Here is an 18,480-nt window from a genome sequence, read left to right on the forward strand (position 1 = left end):
GATGTTTCCCAGCTCCCTGATGTTCTGGGTCACTAGTCTGTCACTGGGACTTTAAATGAAGCTACCCACAGACTTTTTATCACTTTATATTTTTCCACCATTACTTTTGAAAAATAAACAGGGCACAATTGCCTTCTGAGCAGCATGTGCTATTTCATTAAATGAAATGTTAATTCTAGTAACACTATTATAATCCAACAAGTAAAATCTTGATGAACGACCCTAATCAAGCCTTGTGAAGGCTCTAACAAAATCTATGCTGTCTGCCATGGCGGGAGGGCACAGTCATGTAACACAATTTCCTGCCATCCTTATCCAGAAGGGCAAGTGTTTACAGGACAAACCTGGCAGTGTCCTGAGCTGGTGGCTAGAGCACCTACAGGGCACTTCTGCCTGCTCTCAGCCCCCAGGTGTTTGGCTACACTGCTGTCATTTGGCAGTAGGGGTGAAAACAACTGTGTGGCTTGTGATCACCTGGGAATCACTTCCCATATGAGGAATTTGACAATTAAGGTACAGAGGCTGTGGCTGTGTCCTCAAGGTAAAAGGGGTCAAAGTGTCAGTGTTACAAAATCTCTTCCATGATTTTCCTGGCATGTACTGGGGGGCAGGGGTTAGACTCTACACCTTCTACCCAGACTCCCCATCCCCAGTTTTAAAGTCAAATTCCCTTAGTGTGAAGTTTTAATAGTACTATTAGGTCAACTTTCCAACTATAAGTTTCCAAATGTACAGCCACAAAAAGAGCCAAACTGGAGCTTCCCAAGTCATAACATGGGCATCTGAAACAACCAGTGCTAGAATGAGAATCCTGCTCACACACATAGGCTACAGGGCTGGAGCATAGTGCCTGGCCATTTCAGGATGATCCTTGTCAAAAGGAAGACAAGGTCACCAATACCTGCCTCAACAGGATCACTGTCAATGCTACAGACTCCTAAGTCTTCACTAAGCCTAAGGGGGTGCCTGGCATTCAACAACCCAGGATCATTCTTACACTGGCCTGAAGATGCAACAGGGTGAGATCAAGCAGGATTCCAGGAGCTGCACCCACTTACCTAACAGACATTTCAGGGCCTGCAGAGAACTGGGCTGGACACAGTGATGGAGCAGGGAGTTGTAGTGGGGCCCCAGTGTACTGAACCTGTTCCAATGGGGGCAAGCACCCTGAAAAAGCCCGTCATGTGAAAGAGTCATAGCTGACAAAATGCAAGCCAGCATCAGGGCCAAAGGGACATCTATACCCAAGTGATGGTGGAGCAGCTGCTAAAGCCACCCACCATGATACTGTCCACAGAAGGTTTCAATTTAAACAAAACCCACCCAGGCATCAGAGAGAACCAAAAACCGCACACACAGAGGCACAAAGTACGGCACACTATATCCAATTTGCAAAGATAGGAATGTTGATAGAAGTTAAAAATTTTCAACAATACAGACTGAAACAAATGCTCAGAAACTTATCCAAACCTCACCTTCTGAGGATATTTCTCAAAAACCATTTCCACAAGTAAAATGCTGTACATCTTCTCAGGCAAATATCTTACAAACAAAATTTTGGGGGCTGGGGATGTGGCTCAAGCGGTAGCGCGCTCGCCTGGCATGCGTGCGGCCCGGGTTCGATCCTCAGCACCACATACCAACAAAGATGTTGTGTCTGCCGAGAACTAAACAATAAAAAACATTAAAAATTCTCTCTCATTCTCTATCTCTCTCTCCTCTCTCACTCTCTCTTTAAAAAAAAAAAAAATTTGGCAGACATGGATTTAACTGTGGAAGGAAAGCAGGCCCTCTTCAGGAGGGGAGTCACAATCCAACTGATCTGTTGTGCAGCTCACAGTGGACGCAGTTCTTAGAATAAGGCTGAGGCTGTGTGAAAGACCAAAGCTGACATGATGAGGCTAACAGCCCGACTGGAGAGGAAAGGCACCCACCCATCTGCCTGGAACTCTGAGCGTTCTACCAGAGTAAGCCTGCTGCCCTCGACTTCACAGGCAGCTGCGGGCCTCACAGGGACGAGCAGGAGAGCCTGCTTTCCTTCCACAGCTCAGACCTCAGACTGCAAAGGAGAGGAGCAAGGAGCCACTCCCTGCAGGAAGGCCACATGTTCAGTCCAGCAGCTCCTGAGGCCTGCTTCCTCTGGACAGACAGAGCCTGCTGAGCATTTGACACAGTGACTAAAAAGTGAGCCTGCCTGGTGGGCAGAAACATGCAGTCTGAGCAGGTGACACAGGATGACAAACAGCACAAGGACACTGATGTGAGAGTCTCACTTCCTTGACACTGACCACTTACACTCTTAGCACAAAATTTTATACCTTTAAGGTTGCCTGAGGGGGAAAAAAAAAAAGAAAAATCCCACAGAACATCAACAGGTACCCCTAGTACAATCCACACACCTCCACGTTCGTGTCTGATGGAGATCTGCCTTCCATAGGACCCTGACAAGTGATCCCACTGCACCTGAGAGGCCCTGAGCTCTAAGCCCTCCATTTTAGAGAATCTGCCCTGAACTTAGGGACCTGAAGCCCAGCCTGGCAACAGACCCTCCCAGAGGAGAATCATCCCACCTCTCAGAGCCGCAGCTCCTCGGCAGCATTTGCATCCTTCCCATCAGGGTGAAGGGATGGAAGAGGCCCTAACAAAAGCCCAGCTCAACCGAGGAGCCCAGGGGAGACTCCCAGGCAAGCACTCACCGTGGGTGATGTTCAACTCGTTGCCGATGGCTAAGCTCCAGACTTTGCCCCTCACGCTCGGAGGGATTCCCTGCCACCACAGATCTCGAACTTTCCTAGAGCACCACCTGCACAGGACAGAACATGAGTTCCTGAGCGTGTGCTTCAAGGTGAAAGCCTAGTGTGTGGTGTGTGCCCCGCCACATACCACCAGCAGTTAAGAGTGGCACTCCGTTCTCGGGGAGCCTCAGGCCACCTTCCGTGGGACACCCGCTGAGACAGGGCACAGCAGGAAGCACCACAGAGGACCATGCACCTTCCAACCAATTTCAAATGACCAGGAGCAGATTATGCCCATGAAGGATGAGAAGAACTTTCTGAGCAGAAAACAGACACAAAAAATAACCTGGCCTCTTGCAGGACCACATGCAGCTGAGCCTGGGCACAAAGTGTAACCGCCCTGCTGAGAGCTGGAGGGTGGGAGGCAGGGGGCAGGGCCAGGGCCTTACAGGGCAAGCCACCAAACCCTGACAACAGGGTGACTTGCTACCCAGAACATTCTGAACGGTGCAGTTGTTCAGGTCCACTGGTCTTGATGAACATGTATTGCCAAAGACCAGACAAGTGGAAAGGCGCCAGACTCCATGGTGATTCTGAATGCAGCACTGCCAGGCAGCTCTAGCTCGGAGGCTACAGAAGCAAGGCTGCATCCTAACTCTACCCTGCCTTGTGGATCCAGAGACACTTAGTTCTGCTTTCTAAAATCCAGAGGACAGACCTCCCCCGGAGGACTGCAGCGAGAAGTAAGTGGATAAAGTACCAAGCACCCAGCACAGTGCCCGACACAGCCGGTGAGCATTTGCCCTGTGTTGGAGGTGGTCCAGATGCTCACTGGCTGTGTCAGTCACTGTGCTGGGCACTTTGTACTTTATCCACTTAATCCTCACTGCACTCCTTTAGGGGAGGTATGTCCTCTGGATTAGGGCCAAGGCAGGACAGCCCAGGGCAGGCTTGGTCACCATGCAAGCAGACAACAAGTGTCTGAGAAGAGAATCTCTGCCCTTGGCACTGGGCCCGATCTAAGAAAGAGCATTCAGCATTCTTAGCAGCATTGAGTCTTTGAGGGCCAACACCTAGAAAAACAAATTCTGAGAACAACATCTTCTCCTAATGTCGCCCCTCAACCCAGCCTCTGGCTCCTATAGGGAAAGTGACACTCAGAATGAGCCTCTAGCATCACAACATGCAAATCATGAGCAGAGGCAAGCTGGTCTCTAAGCTCCCCAATGGCCTCTGTATGGCCCTGCCATGACTGCCCCTAAGGGCCCCAGCCCAGACCGACCACACAGGAAGAAACAAGATGTACAGATGACCTTCCAAAAGGATGTCACAGCTGCTATCTCTGCTGGGTGTGTACTTTGGGCTAACTGTTGGTCAACATCAAAGACAACCTGCTCTCTACCCTCAGAGAAGAAGCAGGGCACCCGGGGAATCTTCCACAGACACCTGGATCTGTGGTAAGGAAAGGAGAGCCTTTCCTAGGGAAGACTGAGCTTTAGAGAACAAACAGCAATTAGCAGGACAGGAGGTCCAGAACACACAAATGAACCTATAAATGTTCGGAGACCAAAAAGCATCAAGTGACCCCATAGGTACAGAGACAGGCCCAACTAAAGCAAAGAAGAGGGTGAGACACAAAGGCAGAGGGTCCTGTCAGCTAAACTACAGAGTTCAAATATGAAATTGTGCATCAGAGGAAGTTACTGAAATGTTAAGGAGAGAGGGCACAGAGGTAGGCTGAGTACCCAGGTAAGCTGGAAGGGGCTGTCACAGCATCAGGACAAGGAAGCCCAGGGCTGGACCATGGCAACTGAGGCTAATCTACCCAAGGCTGTGCTATGAGCTCAGTAACCACAGCTGCTACCTGCCAGCTAGAGGGAGAAACTGTTTGCAACACAGCAGCACCCACACAATCAAAGCTTACATGGTTTCCCAGTTGGGCAAGATCTCGTTATTCCAGGTGAGGACGGCGTTTCCAATGCTTTCTTCTACTTTGCATCTTTCCTCCAGCTGCTTTTTCCTCCGTTGGGCTTCCTTAAGCTCTAGAAATCACAATTAAAAACAGGAAGAGAACATCTATTATTTGACCCACACCATGTTCAAGCTGGGTGATTTTTCTCAACGAGTCATGATGCAAGAAAATCAGGAGAAGGCCACTGCATTAGAGCAAGCCTGTGCTCCCAGGGCTCATTTTACACCCCAAGGACCCGGGATGCTTAGCACCATCCTGCTTTAGTAAGCTGTTAAAGTGCAACATGCATACAGAAGAGTGCACAAACACAAATCCAACTCAGACAGAACAGATAAACCCTTGAAGCATCCATCGGAGCAGTAAACATTCCCAGAACTCACCCTGCTGTGCTCCCTCCACACCTCTTCCAAAAGTGATCTCTAGGATCACTTCTAAAAGTCGAAGCATCACTCAGTTACTAGCATGTACATAGCAACTCTGAGAAAGATCCTGCACTTAAGTTTATCTATACCCAATAGCAATCTCCACACCCATGGGATCTACATCTGCTGATTGACCCCATCAGCAATAGAAAACACTGGAGGGAAAAAAGTCATGTCTATATCAAATATGTACAGTCATTTTCCTTGTCATTATTCCGTAACAATATAGTGTAATAACTATTTATGGAGAATTTACATTTTATTAAGTAACCCACACATGATTCATAGTATACAGGAGGATGTGCATAAGTTACACACAGATTTTACATGTGAGACTTGAGCATCTGCTGATTCTGGTGTATCTGCTGGGGATCCTGCAACCCATTCCTCATGGATACCCAGGGACAACTGTATTTTATCATGGCAAAATATATGTCACATAAAATTTATTTCAGCCATTTTGATGTACAGCTCAGTAGCATTAAGCACATGCATACAGCTGAGCAACCATCACTGTCATCCACATCTGCATGTTCCCTTTTCCCCAGCCCCTCTCTTCAGGCCCCAGCAATCACTATCCTACTCTGTCTCTAAAAATCTAACAACTCTAGGGATCTCATAAGTGGAACCATGAACTGTCCTTTTGCGAATGACTCATTTCATTTCACTTAGGATAATGTTCTCAAGGTTCTTCTAGGTTGAAATGTGTGAGAATTTTTGTTTTTAAGGTTACATAATATTCCAATGTATAGATATACCACAATTTATTATAGGAACTTTTTTTTTTTTTGGTAGTATTGGGGATCAAACCCAGAGCCATGTACATGCTAGGCAAGTGCTCTACCACCAAGCAATATCCCTAGGCCTAATATATATACTTTTAAAATATCTTGGAATTGGGGCTGGGGTTGTGGTTCAGTGGTGGACTCTCATCTAACATGTGTGAGGGACTGGATTCGATCCTCAGCACCATATAAAAAAAATAAATAAAATAAAGGTACTGTGTCCATCTACAATTAAAAAAGAAATAACCTGGAATCATAGTTTTTCAGGAATTACAAGAAATTTTGTCAAATCCAATCACATCTTCTTGTAAATAAAGAAAACAGATGTCTTTTTTTTTTAAATATCTTTATTTTGTTTATTCATTTTTATGTGGTGCTGAGGATTGAACCCAGTGCCTCACATGTGCGAGGCAAGCACTCTGCCACTGAGCCACAACCCCAGCCCGAAAACAGATATCTTTACATCATCATTGGATGAAGCTTTCTAATGAGGAATTCTCATCATTCAATCTCTTCTTGTTAAGTGTTAAATAAAGCTACCAGGAATGACTAGAAGAAGCCTAGATTACTTTATGGAAAACTACAATTTCAGAATACTAAAGCACTCAGCAAAGTTCAAGTTCTTGAGGTCCAAAAGACAGAAAGAAAATACTCAGGAAGACACAGAATCTGGTGCCTGTGGCTTCACGGTACCTCGCTTCTTGGCCTGTACCACCATTTCTTCATACTGCTGCCTGTGCTTCTGGGCTTCTTCAGCAGGTTTTGCTGGGAGGTTTCTTGACAGGAAATAAATGGATTTTTACCATTACAAATATCAAATAAAAGTCTCTGGAAGGGGAAAAAAACACCTGCAGCATCCACCCCCACAAAATTGTGAAGCCCAAAGATATAAAGCTAAATTTTCAAAAATTACACAGTTTTCTCACAGACTAAAGTTTCTTTACAAAAGCAAAATACTCAAGTAAAACAACTAAATTATAAAGAGTAGTACACAAAATAAAATGACAATTACCCGTAGTTGCAATAGAGACAGATAATCTGTTGGTGATTTTTCACCCCATTCTCCAAGATAGAAACCGTGATTTAACCACAAAGCTAACTGCCAGCAGTTAATCCCTGAAGGAAAAGCTGCACAGCACAGAACATATATGCATGAATACAGCCCGAGAGGGTTGCTTTAAATGTGCAAGTTTCATATCAGCTCTGTAACTCATTTAGTATCTTTTACACACAAAAATATGCCATAGCTGTGCACATTTCATTTAAAACATTAAAAATGCATATTCATTCAGAAATGTGTATGTAGACTATGGGCGCCTAGCGAGATGGAAGGGCAGCAGCATCTGGCCTGTGCCCCTGTTACGATGTAACCCACATTCCCTGGAGATTTTCGATCACTGCCACTGGCTGCAGAATGTGACCAGCCCCCACCCACATCTCAGAGCACTGAAAGGACTGGTCTTCACAGCGCGGCAGCTTTAGCCAATGGCCTACACCTGACTTTCTTGTCCTCTACTTCAGGGTCTTCTTACACCTAGTTCTAAGAATTAAGAATTAACAATACAAGATACACTTCTTTTCTAGACTTGTTTTAAATTTAGGGGTAGGCAGGGGTCTTAGGCATTAACTAGCCCAGTGTTTTACAGCCCCTTTTCTTCTTCCTTCCTTTTTTAGCAGGGGACCTTCTATTACAACACAATGTTCCATAGAAAACGCTATATACAGAGCCAGGCGCAGCAACATACACCTGTGATCCCAGTGGCTCAGGAGCCTGAGGCAGGGGGATCGCAAGTTCAAAGCAAGCCTTAGCAAAACAGATGCACTAAGCAACTCAGTGAGATCCTGTGTCTAAATAAAATACAAAATAGGGCTGGGGATGTGGCTCAGTGGTTGAGTGCCCCTGAGTTAAATCACCAGTAGCCCCAAAACACCAAGAAAAGAAAGAAAGAAAGAAAGAGAGAGAGAGAGAGAGGGAGGGAGGGAGGGAGGGAGTGCGTGAGTGAGTGAGTGAGTGAGGAAGGAAGGGAGGGAAAGGAAAGGAAGAAAAAAAAGACATACAATATATATATATATATCTCAGTTGTGATTACCTAATAGAATAATACCTAATACCTAGGAAGGTCTCCAAACAGGATCTCCTCATCATGCAGCAGGAAACTAGAGGCCCAGAGAGAGGGGCCCTGCCTCACATCACCCACAAATACATTCAATGCAATCCCAAGGAACCCCATAGGCCCCTCCAGGAATTGTCTGGCAATACCAAGGCACCTCCAAAACACCACTTGCCAGCCTCAGCAATGGCAAGGCGTTAAGCAACTCAGGGCATCTTGTAGTAACAGACCAGCTTAACGTTTATCATATCTAATTAAGTATTAAATAGTAAATTAAAAAGGACAATCACCTAAATGGAAAATCCTGGTCAATATGTCCATGCTAAAGGGCACTTTTCCAAGCCAGCCATATGACACCACTAGAATACATGTGGACCCAGATCATGAATGCTTATGGCCTACTCTGTTCCCATCCCCTGATGCTCATTCTTATTAACTGAAACAGGGATCAGCATTTTGCCTTATCTATAGAGCAGACACCACAGAAGCCCTTTCCAAGACTCACGCTGGTCTGTCTTCAAGGATGAGTGCAGTGGTAGAAAGTGGCTCAAAATCAAGATTCTTCCTCACATTCTGCCTTGGAGAGGGTGGCCTGCTAGGTCTTCCAGCTTTGTCTTCATATTCCTAGGACAAAGAAATGAGGGATGATTCTGAGCTTGGCTAGTTCTGATATTATGAAGTCCTTCTAAAAGCAACACAGCTGTTTTGTAAGTAAAAGTGCTTGAAGTTGATTCTGAGGACGCAGCACTGACCTTCCTGCCACTCAGAAAGAACTGTGCTGAAGGGACCCCACAGCTCTGCATCCAGGCCAGAGCTTCATGATGCAGGAAGTTTTGAAGTGTCCCAGCATCAAAGTAGCCCCTTACAAGGATCCATTAGCGCTGATTTGGGTCTACACTCCTCCTGGTGACAGGCTTATTTGCTGTCTTTTGCGGACTACGAGTGTTAACTGATTATCAAAGGGCCACTGGGAAGTCATGGCTGCACGTTGTTATGTAAATAATTTCACCATGCCCTGGAATCCTAAGAGCAGCCTCCATGCCCACTGAGCAACCAATTTGTTCCATGGACTGCAACCACAAAGGCTTAGTCACACCTGGTGACCCACATTCTAGACATCCAGCTATAAGGATTCAGGAGAGCCAACAAATTGGTGCTTCTGAAACCAAGTGTGGGCTCCCTGCAACATCAGAAAATGGTATAATCCCATTGCCCGTGACTGACAAGGCTCTCAGGACCACTTCTTAACAGAAGACAAGCTAGCTGGGAAGACAGGCAGACGAATGTAGAACCAACCTAGCCTTCAGTCCTCACTCCAGGTGGCAGAGCAGCACTGACATGAGGTGGTAGTGAACTGCTGAACGGATTCTACTGACACCAGCTGTCAAGAGGGTGTGACTCGTAAGATTACTTTGCAAGCAATTATTCTCTCAGACAGAAGTGCCTATTAAGGCTTCTAAAAAAGTGAGGAAAAAAAAAAGCCAGACACAGCAGCGCATGCTATAATTCCAGCAACTAGGGAGGCTGAGGCAGGAGGATGACAAGTTTAAAGCCAGCCTCAGCAATGGCAAAGCACTAAGCAACTCAGTGAGACCCTGTCTCTAAATAAATATAAAATAGGGCTGGGACAAGACTTAATGGTTGAGTGCCCCTGAGTTCAATCCCTAGTATGTCCCCTCTCCCTAGTACCCCCCTCCCCGCCAAAAAAAAAAAAAAAGCAGAAAAGAAAAATTTTCTCAAAATACAGAGGCTGTGAGAAACAGCTGAGTAGTCAGTTTCTGTACACCTTTCCTGCAAGGTGAGATGCAGGACCCTTCTTGCTCTGCCTTACAACCGTTCCACTGAAGTATTGAGAAAATAGACTCAGTAGCTCATGGGTCAATTTCTGAGCACCTACCCTGGGCCAGGTACAGCAGTGACAGTGCAGCACTAAGCAGCAGAAAGCTTCATACTCCATGTGTGCAGAGAAATCTTCAATTTTATAGGAAATCTACCAAAATCTACACGCTATGAAAGCTTGTTTGCAGTCTTCTGCTGACTATAAAGTGTAATTAATTATCAAACATATTATGTTCTGAAAAGAATTAGTAATAATACCCACAGGTGCTATTTACCAGCTAAGCCTGGACTAGTGAACTGGATGCCAAGGCCAGAGATGCTGGGCCCAACAATCAGATATCCCAGAATGCAGCTGTCTGTTCCCATGTGCTTGCATGTGCTCTGCATGTCTCATTGTGTCTCCATAACTTCCTGTGTGGCAAGTGTCACCCACTCTTCAGATAGGGCAACTGGGGCTTGATGTACAGGCTGGGCCTACTCTGCCACTGAGTAGGCCCAACCTCCTTTAAGAATATAATCAAACAGGTATGGAGTTGCAGAGGGAAAAGGGCAAGTCCTCCTTGGGTCAGTTGTGGCTTCTGGAGACAGACAGGCTTGGGAGGAAACTCAGGACCACCAAGCACTAGCTGTGATTCAGGCACAGTACTTACATGGAATCCTTGAGCCTTGCTTCCACATCTGCAAAGTGGACACAAGCACTGCCAGGGCAGCTGCTGGAGCAGTAGGACATGTGCGACTGTTATGTAGGTCTGCAGTGCACAGGGCCTGGGCAGTGTGTGCCACTGCCTAGCCTCCTCCCTCTGACCTGATATAATCCTAGAAGGCAGGGAAGATACTCCAGTGCCAAACAACAACCCCAAGTCTACAACAGCAGATATGAAAGTAGGAGGGAAGCGGGGTACATGCCTTGATTCATGAACAGAAACTTCAGATCTCCCCAGCTCACACTTCTTACTGTTATCAAGAACAAGCAGTAGCAGCTGACAAGGTTAAGGGGCCAAACACTTTCCAAGGGCCATAAATACACAGTTAACTCAGTTTAGCCTTTACAACAGTTCTCTGCGGAGACAGAAGGTGCCATCACCCCACTTCCAAGATGGCACTGTGGAAGCCAGAGACATCAACAACCTACCCAGCGGGTAAGTGGGGAAGCTGAGTCAAACGCAAAGCATTTGGTCCTTTGGCCACGTTTCTCACCACAGAATTCATGCAAGCCACTGGCAGACAGGAATTGGAAGTCATTTCATCATGTTCAGTCTAAGTAAAGCTTTCAACTATGACAAACCTATAATCCTGAATTAAGCACACAGTCATCGAAGATTCGGGGTCAAATACAAATGTTTAATCACATAGAGTGACGCATGACTAAAATAATGAAGGAGGCCCAACCTGCCCATACTTGCAATTTCAGAGCCTTTGCAAAGCCCCAAGCAACATTTCCAAGTACAAGTGGCTTTTAGAACAGGTCCTGCTCCAAACCTAGGTCTCTTCCCTTGGACACAGTAAGCTTAACTAAGTCCAAGCCAGACAGACCAAGCCCAGGAACAATAAGAGGACTACACCCGTTAAGAACCCTGGGAGGGGTGAAAAACAACTCGATTGAGGATTGTCAGTATCAGATCAGCACATGATGTGGCAGGTACTGAGGCCTCGGAAACAAATATGACCAGTTCTAAGTCTGCGTTTTGACCTTAGGCAAGGCATCTGGACTGTCTCAGCCCCCTCACTACAAAAGGTAGCAACTGTAAAGCCCACTGTGATAGTCAACCTGATACACACACATAAGAGGCCAGCAGCCTGCTAGAATAGTGAGCCCTTCTGTGTGCCAGGCAAAATCAGTGGAGTCCCTACCTCAGTCCAACTTACCACTTCAAACTTTCTTCTGTATGGGACCAAGTCAGAAAGTCTCTTGGTTTTAACCAAGGAACAATGCTCTTCATTGCTGGGCTCATCAAAAGCTCTGCAGACTAATCGGGAAAACAAATCACCCATCCAGTCCAACTGCTGCCAGCTCCCCTTAGACAATGGCACAGGGAATTCAGAACAGGATTCTTCATAGTCCTAGTGCAACTGTTTAGTTGGTCACAAAAGCATTTTTTAAAATTAAACAATAAAAATAGAATGCCTAGGCTGGTATGGTAGTACATGCCTGTAATTCCAGTAACTAAGGAGGCTGAGGCAGGAGGATCACAAGTTAGAGGCCAGCCTCAGCAACTTGGCAAGGCTGTCTCAAAATAAAAAAGGCTGAGGATATAGCTCAGTGGTAAAGTATCCCTGGGTTCAATCCCAAGGAGGGAGGGGGAGGGGACACAGAGTACATATAGTGAGAAAAACTTGATTCAGTTCTACACCTAGTTACATCTGTGTACAGAGTCTTGCCTTATATTGGGGTCATTTCAAAAAGAGTTTGCAAGTTGCTCATTTAGAAGTTCCTGCCCTGAGCTGTCTATGATGAATCCTGTTGGAGAAGACAAGAGCATACCAACCCAACATCATCAGCACACAGAACAAGTGACTCTTAACCAGAGGTGAGGTTGTTGAGTGTGTGGTCTGATGACCCAGCACAGCTTCAGTAAAAAGAAAGCAGGGGGCAAGGGTACCTGAGTGGGGCCTCAGGTCCTGGCAGATTCAGTCAGCTAGATTTAGCAAGCTGGAGAAGGAAAGAAGGAGAACCACATAAAAAAGTGATAGCTTGGGGCTGGGGTTGTGGCTTAGTAGTAGAGTGCTCGTCTAGCACATGCAAGCCTCTGGGTTCAATCCACAGCACGACATAAAAATAAATAAATAAATAAATAAAGGTATAAAAAATTAAAAAGGGAGCTCATTTGTGAAGAGACCACATGGGGCCCTGGTTCTTTAGGGACCTCAGTCCCCAGCTTTGCAGAGCTCTCTGCAGGAACAATAAGGTGCAGGTGGAAGACATGGCAAGGAGAGAGAAGAGGAATACAGGAGGAGAGAACAACAGGTGGCAGGAGGCAAGAAGGAACCATGGAGAGCAGCCCATAATGGGTGCCACTTCAGCAAAGACTGAAAAGGTCTGGGCCAGAAGCCAGAGGCAGAGGCAGAGGCAGAGGTGTTCTGATAACACAAGCCGCGGCCAAGGGCACCCAGGAGCAGGCTGATTTGTGGGTCAGCACAGGCATCCTAAGTGGGGAACAGTGGTGAGTTCTGTCCAGAGCAAATGAGATGGACAAAAAGCTTCCTAAAGCTGGCAGATGAGGCCCCCAGAGCAGGAGAGCCAGGCTTACAGTGGGGCTGGAGAGCAGAGTGCAAGTGTGGGGAGCCCAGCTATGCAGGGCCAGCAGAGGGGTAACAATTCCTAGATTAGTCTGAATTATACTCAGCAAAGAAAAGCCTACCTCAGGTTAAGGGGAAAACACCGGGGCTCTCAAACAATGAAAGGACATCTTCCAAGCAGAAAGAAAAGATGGGTTGTTAATGCTACTTACAGAACTGGAAAAGTGCTACAAAGACAATCATGCCAATACCTGGCTTCCTGGAATCTACTTTAGCCAGGAGAAAGGGCCATCAGTCAAAAGCAAGCTCACTTCTCTGACTCGGCTGTCTACAAAGTCAAGACCAGCGGGTTAACATAACCCTGGAGGGGCTTTGGGAAGCACTGTGGCATAAAGCCGCACTCTGGTAGGCATCCCAATAGTGTCTTGAACTGCCAGCAACAGCACAACCCACCACCTGCTGTGCCTGACCTCCCAGACTGAGGACCTGGCAGCTAACAGGCAGCACTGGGGATAGAAAAAGCTGCTAGGAGCACTTTCTCTGTCCTCCATGCCATCAGAATGGAATAGCATTCTGCTAAATGTTAAGATAAAATGAGAATGAGTAAGCCTCAAGGCGTAGACACCACAGCGCACAGAAAAAAACGATGGAAGTATGGCTGTCACTCTATTACTATTAAAATTACTTTTCAAAATATTTATCTAAAAGAGGTACTTAAAACAGAGTTGTGGTAAAGACCAATGAGACTGAAGAGCTGTCAAGGGCAGCTGGTTTCACACTATCATAGTAACAAGGGATAGGCAAAGGAGCCCTGTTCTAGGATCTGGGAGATGTTCTGTCATTCGTGGGGATGAGTGACCTATTCAGGTTTTGTAAGTGCTCAGCCCCCAGAAGTCAGTGCTGGTGACCACAGCAGAGGCAAGGCCTTGGGGAACACCTGCGCTGTAGCCTTTCTGTGGGCTCTTTGATATACCTCCCACACGGTATGCTCACAGAAAGCACTAAGTTACCTGGAACGCTGGCATTTGGGGAAGCAACTCTCAGGAGACCTTTCCTAATCATCAAATTTCTTACAAAGCATCAAGAATATGTGTTCTGGTGAGTGGAATGTACTAACAGCCTCACTCTGGGAAGCCCAGTCATCCCTGGAGTCTGCCCACCTTGCTGGGCCCTGGGGCAGGTGCAGGCATGTTCATCTCCCCAAACTCCCTCAAACGACAAGACCACCATGGGGCCTGAACTGACCTGCTCTGGAATCAGGATGCAACAGTGCTTGGGCTAGCAAGAATGTGGGGAAGGACGCGCCCTCTCTCGCCGTCTGCGTTAAAACTAGACTCAGGAGAGCTGTGGACAGACACAAAGGATGCCAGGAGGAGCAGGCACCGCGTCCCCGTGCAAGCTTGGCCGGTGGACGAAGCACATGCCGCGGGGCGCACACGCCTGCACCGGGCCGGTGGGCGCGCTCACACTCACACTCACGCGCGCGCGCGCGCCACAGCCCCAGGGCCGGCAGGGCAGGCGGGGGCGCCTGGGCCGACTCACCATGAACGCCGGGCCTCACAGGCGCGCGGCCGGCCGCCCCATGCCCGGCAGCGGCTCCCTCCTCTGGCGGCTGCTCGGCGGACCGGGCGGCGCCGCTCCAGACCGAGGCGCCGGGCGCAGGCCGCTCAATCGCGCGCAGATGGGCGCCGATCGCGCTCGGGGCCTCGGCGCTCCGGCGGGGCGGCCTGGCAGCGGGAGCGGCGGAGGGGCCCTGCCGTCCCGGCTGGCAGGGCCTCTGGCTGGCGCCTGCCGCTTCAGACCGCCGAGCCGCAGAGGGGCGCGCCCAGGGCCGAGCTCCGCCCTGCGAGGCCACACGGAGAGCAGCACTGCGTCACCGGAGGAACTCCACAAAACGTCAACGCTGCAACTTCTAGCTGGTGGGTGACTGTGGGCTTTTTTCTTGTCCCTTCCCGTGCTGGCTACAGAACCAAGGCCTCCCTCACTCACGCCAGGCGAGAGCTCTAGCACCAAGCCATACCCCGGGCCTTATTAAAAAGGTATTTATTTTTGAAGGAGGGCCTTGCTCAATTGCCCAGGCTGGCCTGGAACTTGGAATCCTCAGGTCTCTGCTTCCTAAGTAGCTGGGATCACAGGCGTGCACATCTTATTTCTTATGCTGTGCTGTGGTTCATACGTTTTCTACAGTGAGATTATTTTAAAATCTCAGGGTATGCACACACACACACACATACACACACACACAAAAGCATACTGACAAATCACAATGTTTGCATCTGGGAGCACTGACTGCAAAGGGGCATAAACTTTTAGGGGTGACAGAATTGTTATCGTGATATGCATTCATAGAAACTAAATGGTAGACTCTCATCAGAGCATGCCACTGTCTGTAAATTAAACCTCAATTTTTAAAAATCCTTAAAGCCTGTATAAGGTCAAAACTCTTCCTGGTCAGCAGTGTGCAATATTAAGCTCTCTGCTTTGATGGACTCTCATAGAAATCCCTTCATCATAAGTTCAAACCCCACCCTCATCTGGGACCCAGATTTTCCTGAACTCTCAAATTGCCAGCAGAAACTTCTTCACTCAGAAGAAGCCTATGACATCCATTAGGAAAATCAAAGGATGAATGACACTGATGGTACCCATGTGGACAAGCTGGAATTCTCACAAATCCTTGGGAAGAGTGTAAAATGGTGCAGTCATTCTGGAAAAGATTTGGACAGTTTCTTATATACAACATACACCTTCCACACTCCTAGGACCCTATCCAAGAGAAGTACATCCACAAAAAGACCTGCAGGCAAAAATTCATAGAATTGTTCATAATGACCAAACCCTTAAAATGATCCCATGTCCACCAACTTGAGAAGGAACAAACAGCAATGAAAAGTAACAAACTACTGGCACATGCTGATAATGAATGAACTTCAAAACCATTCCAGCAAGTGGAAGATGCTGGACAAAAGGTAATCTGCATGATTCCATTTACATGAAATTCCTTATAAGGGCTGCGCCCAGGCCACCAGAGACGAAACCCACTGCCAGACTGTGCAGGCTTACTATGCCCAGGCACAACACCAAAGCCAGTTGAGCCCACAGCTTCTGGAGAACAAAAGTACATCAGCCTGGAAGTGGGAATGGTGACTGATTGCAAACAGCATGAAAACTTTCTAAGACTTTGGATGATGAAAATCTTCTAAAACTGGACTGCAGTGATAGTTGAGTACATTCTTAATAAACTGTAAAAGTTTATTAATGCTTACAATGAGACTTTATGGGGTATTAAGTGTATTTCAACAAAGTCATTTTTAAAAAGTAATAGGAGATTAAAAAACAGAGGCTGATCTTCGCTAGCAGTGTAAGTGAAGGCCTTGTTAAGAAAAAGCACCCAAAATCTGGAATTAAAGCAAAAGAACAGTTGGGGGATCCTGATCCTCTCAACTTGCCCACAGCATTTCCAACATCCTGCTTAAAGATTACCTGCCCCTGTAGGGCAGGTCTTGTGCTACTTATTACTCCATTAAAGCCCAAATACCACGGAGTTACACTTTAATGTGCAGATTTATGTTTCCATAATCTAGCAATCTTGGGCTGATTTTTTCTTGGCTTGTATGCCCATCTACATAACTAAGTCTTTAAATGCTCTTGGAATCACTTTTACCATCGTACACATCTCAAGGCATGAAATAAATCTTTGATTCACGGTCCAAAAAAGGTGGGGAGGCCCAGGACAGTGGCACGCCTATAATCCGAGCTGCTCAGTAGGCTGAGGCAGGAGGATTGCAAATTCAAAGCCAGCCTCAGCAAAGTTGAGGCAGTAAACAACTTAATGAGATCCTGTCTGTAAATAAAATACAAAATAGGGCTGGGGATGTGGCTTGGGAGTCAAGTGCCCCTCAGTTCAACCCACAGGATGCGCCCCCCTCCCCGGGGGGCAAAAGATACATCTTTCATAGAGAGGCTCTGGATATAGCTTGCCTAGCATGGGTTCCAGGCCCAGCACCCAAAAAACAAAAACAAAAAAATGAATAAAGGGACCTATAACTAATAAAGGTCAATACATAAACCCAACAGAATACTGGTTTAAAACACACATTTTGGTACAACTGAAGAAACTGGAACATGATCTATGCTATTGTGCCACTACTAGCAGTCCTCTTAGATACAATTTCATGGTTCCATACAAGAAATGTCTTGATTCTTAAAAGGTGTATGCTGAAGTATTTAGGAGCAAGAAGATTTCAAGACAACTTCAACTTACCTTCAAATGGTTCAATGTTTAAAAAATGTTGGCACAATAAAGTACAGGTGCAACATGTCAGCAACTATTGACCCAAGTGAACATGTGTGTGTATCCATCAAATTATTCTTTGAAAATTTTCTTGAAACTAGTAAGAAGGCTGGGGGACAATCCTTCAGGTCTCATCTTCAACATCCTTGCAGAAAGAAATGTTCCCTGCCCACCTCATCCTCAGCACCCTCTCTCTTAGCACCAGACTCTGGTTTGGAGGGCCCTCATCAGTAAGTACACTAGTATTTGACTCACATTACTTCACTAGACTATAAAACCTTTGAGCTGGCTGGAGGCCAGGCAAAGCACAAGGCAGAGAAGAAACGCAAGCACTTGTGGAATCAGTGTGCTATCACACAAATACAGTTGTCCTTCCTTCCATCCATCCAGCAAGCACTTAAGAGTGTTTGCCCCCTAGCAATTAGAGAAATGCAAATTAAAACTATGCTGAGATTTCACCTCACTCCAGTCAGAATGGCAATTATGAAGAATACAAGTAATAATGTTGGCAAGGATATGGGGAAAAGAGTACACACATACATTGCTGTGAGATTGCAAATTGGTGAAACCACTCTGGAAAGCAATATGGAAATTGCTCAAAAAACTGGGAATGGAACCACCATTTAACCCAGTTATCCCACTCCTTGGTTTATAACCAAAGACTCAAAATCAGCATACTGCAGTGACACAGCCACATCAATGTTTACAGCAGCTCAATTCACAATAGCTAAACTATGGAACTAACCTAAGTGCCCTTCAACAGATGAAAGAATAAAGAAAATGTGGCATATATACACATGGAATATTATTCAATCTTAAAGAAGAATGAAATAATGGTATTTGCAGTAAATGGATAGAACTGGAGACTGTCATACTAAGTGAAATAAGCCAATACCAAAAAATCAAAGGTCAAATTTCTCTCTGGTATGCAGATGCTAACACACAACAAGGGGGCTGAGGGAGAATATAGAAATTCAGAGGATTAGACAAAGGGGAATGAAGGTAAGGGGGAGGATCAGAATAGGAAAGACAGTAGAATGAATCTGACATAACTTTCCTATGTGCATATACGAGTACACCACAGT

General features: G+C 46.5%; 1 protein-coding gene and 1 long non-coding RNA gene across 9 annotated transcripts in view; one reads left to right on the forward strand and one right to left on the reverse strand.

Annotated features, from left to right (window-relative positions):
• The window catches only part of Tbc1d14 (TBC1 domain family member 14), a 103,356-nt gene that overhangs the window by 27,024 nt on the left and 57,852 nt on the right, over positions 1–18,480 (reverse strand). For all 8 annotated transcript variants that reach the window (XM_078020973.1, XM_078020975.1, XM_078020972.1 and 5 more), the window contains exons 4-7: positions 8,531–8,649; positions 6,608–6,690; positions 4,660–4,777; positions 2,697–2,803 (exon numbers count right to left, since the gene is read on the reverse strand). In XM_078020973.1, coding sequence (XP_077877099.1) covers positions 2,697–2,803; positions 4,660–4,777; positions 6,608–6,690; positions 8,531–8,649 — 427 coding nt within the window. The remainder of the gene's footprint in view (positions 1–2,696; positions 2,804–4,659; positions 4,778–6,607; positions 6,691–8,530; positions 8,650–18,480) is intronic.
• Positions 14,015–16,645, forward strand: LOC144366591 (uncharacterized). The gene is made up of 2 exons (XR_013425656.1): positions 14,015–15,020; positions 15,600–16,645. It is a non-coding gene; the product is annotated as an uncharacterized LOC144366591 (long non-coding RNA).

This window comes from Ictidomys tridecemlineatus, chromosome 9, assembly GCF_052094955.1.
Source record: "Ictidomys tridecemlineatus isolate mIctTri1 chromosome 9, mIctTri1.hap1, whole genome shotgun sequence".
In the NCBI taxonomy this organism is placed as follows: domain Eukaryota; kingdom Metazoa; phylum Chordata; class Mammalia; order Rodentia; family Sciuridae; genus Ictidomys; species Ictidomys tridecemlineatus.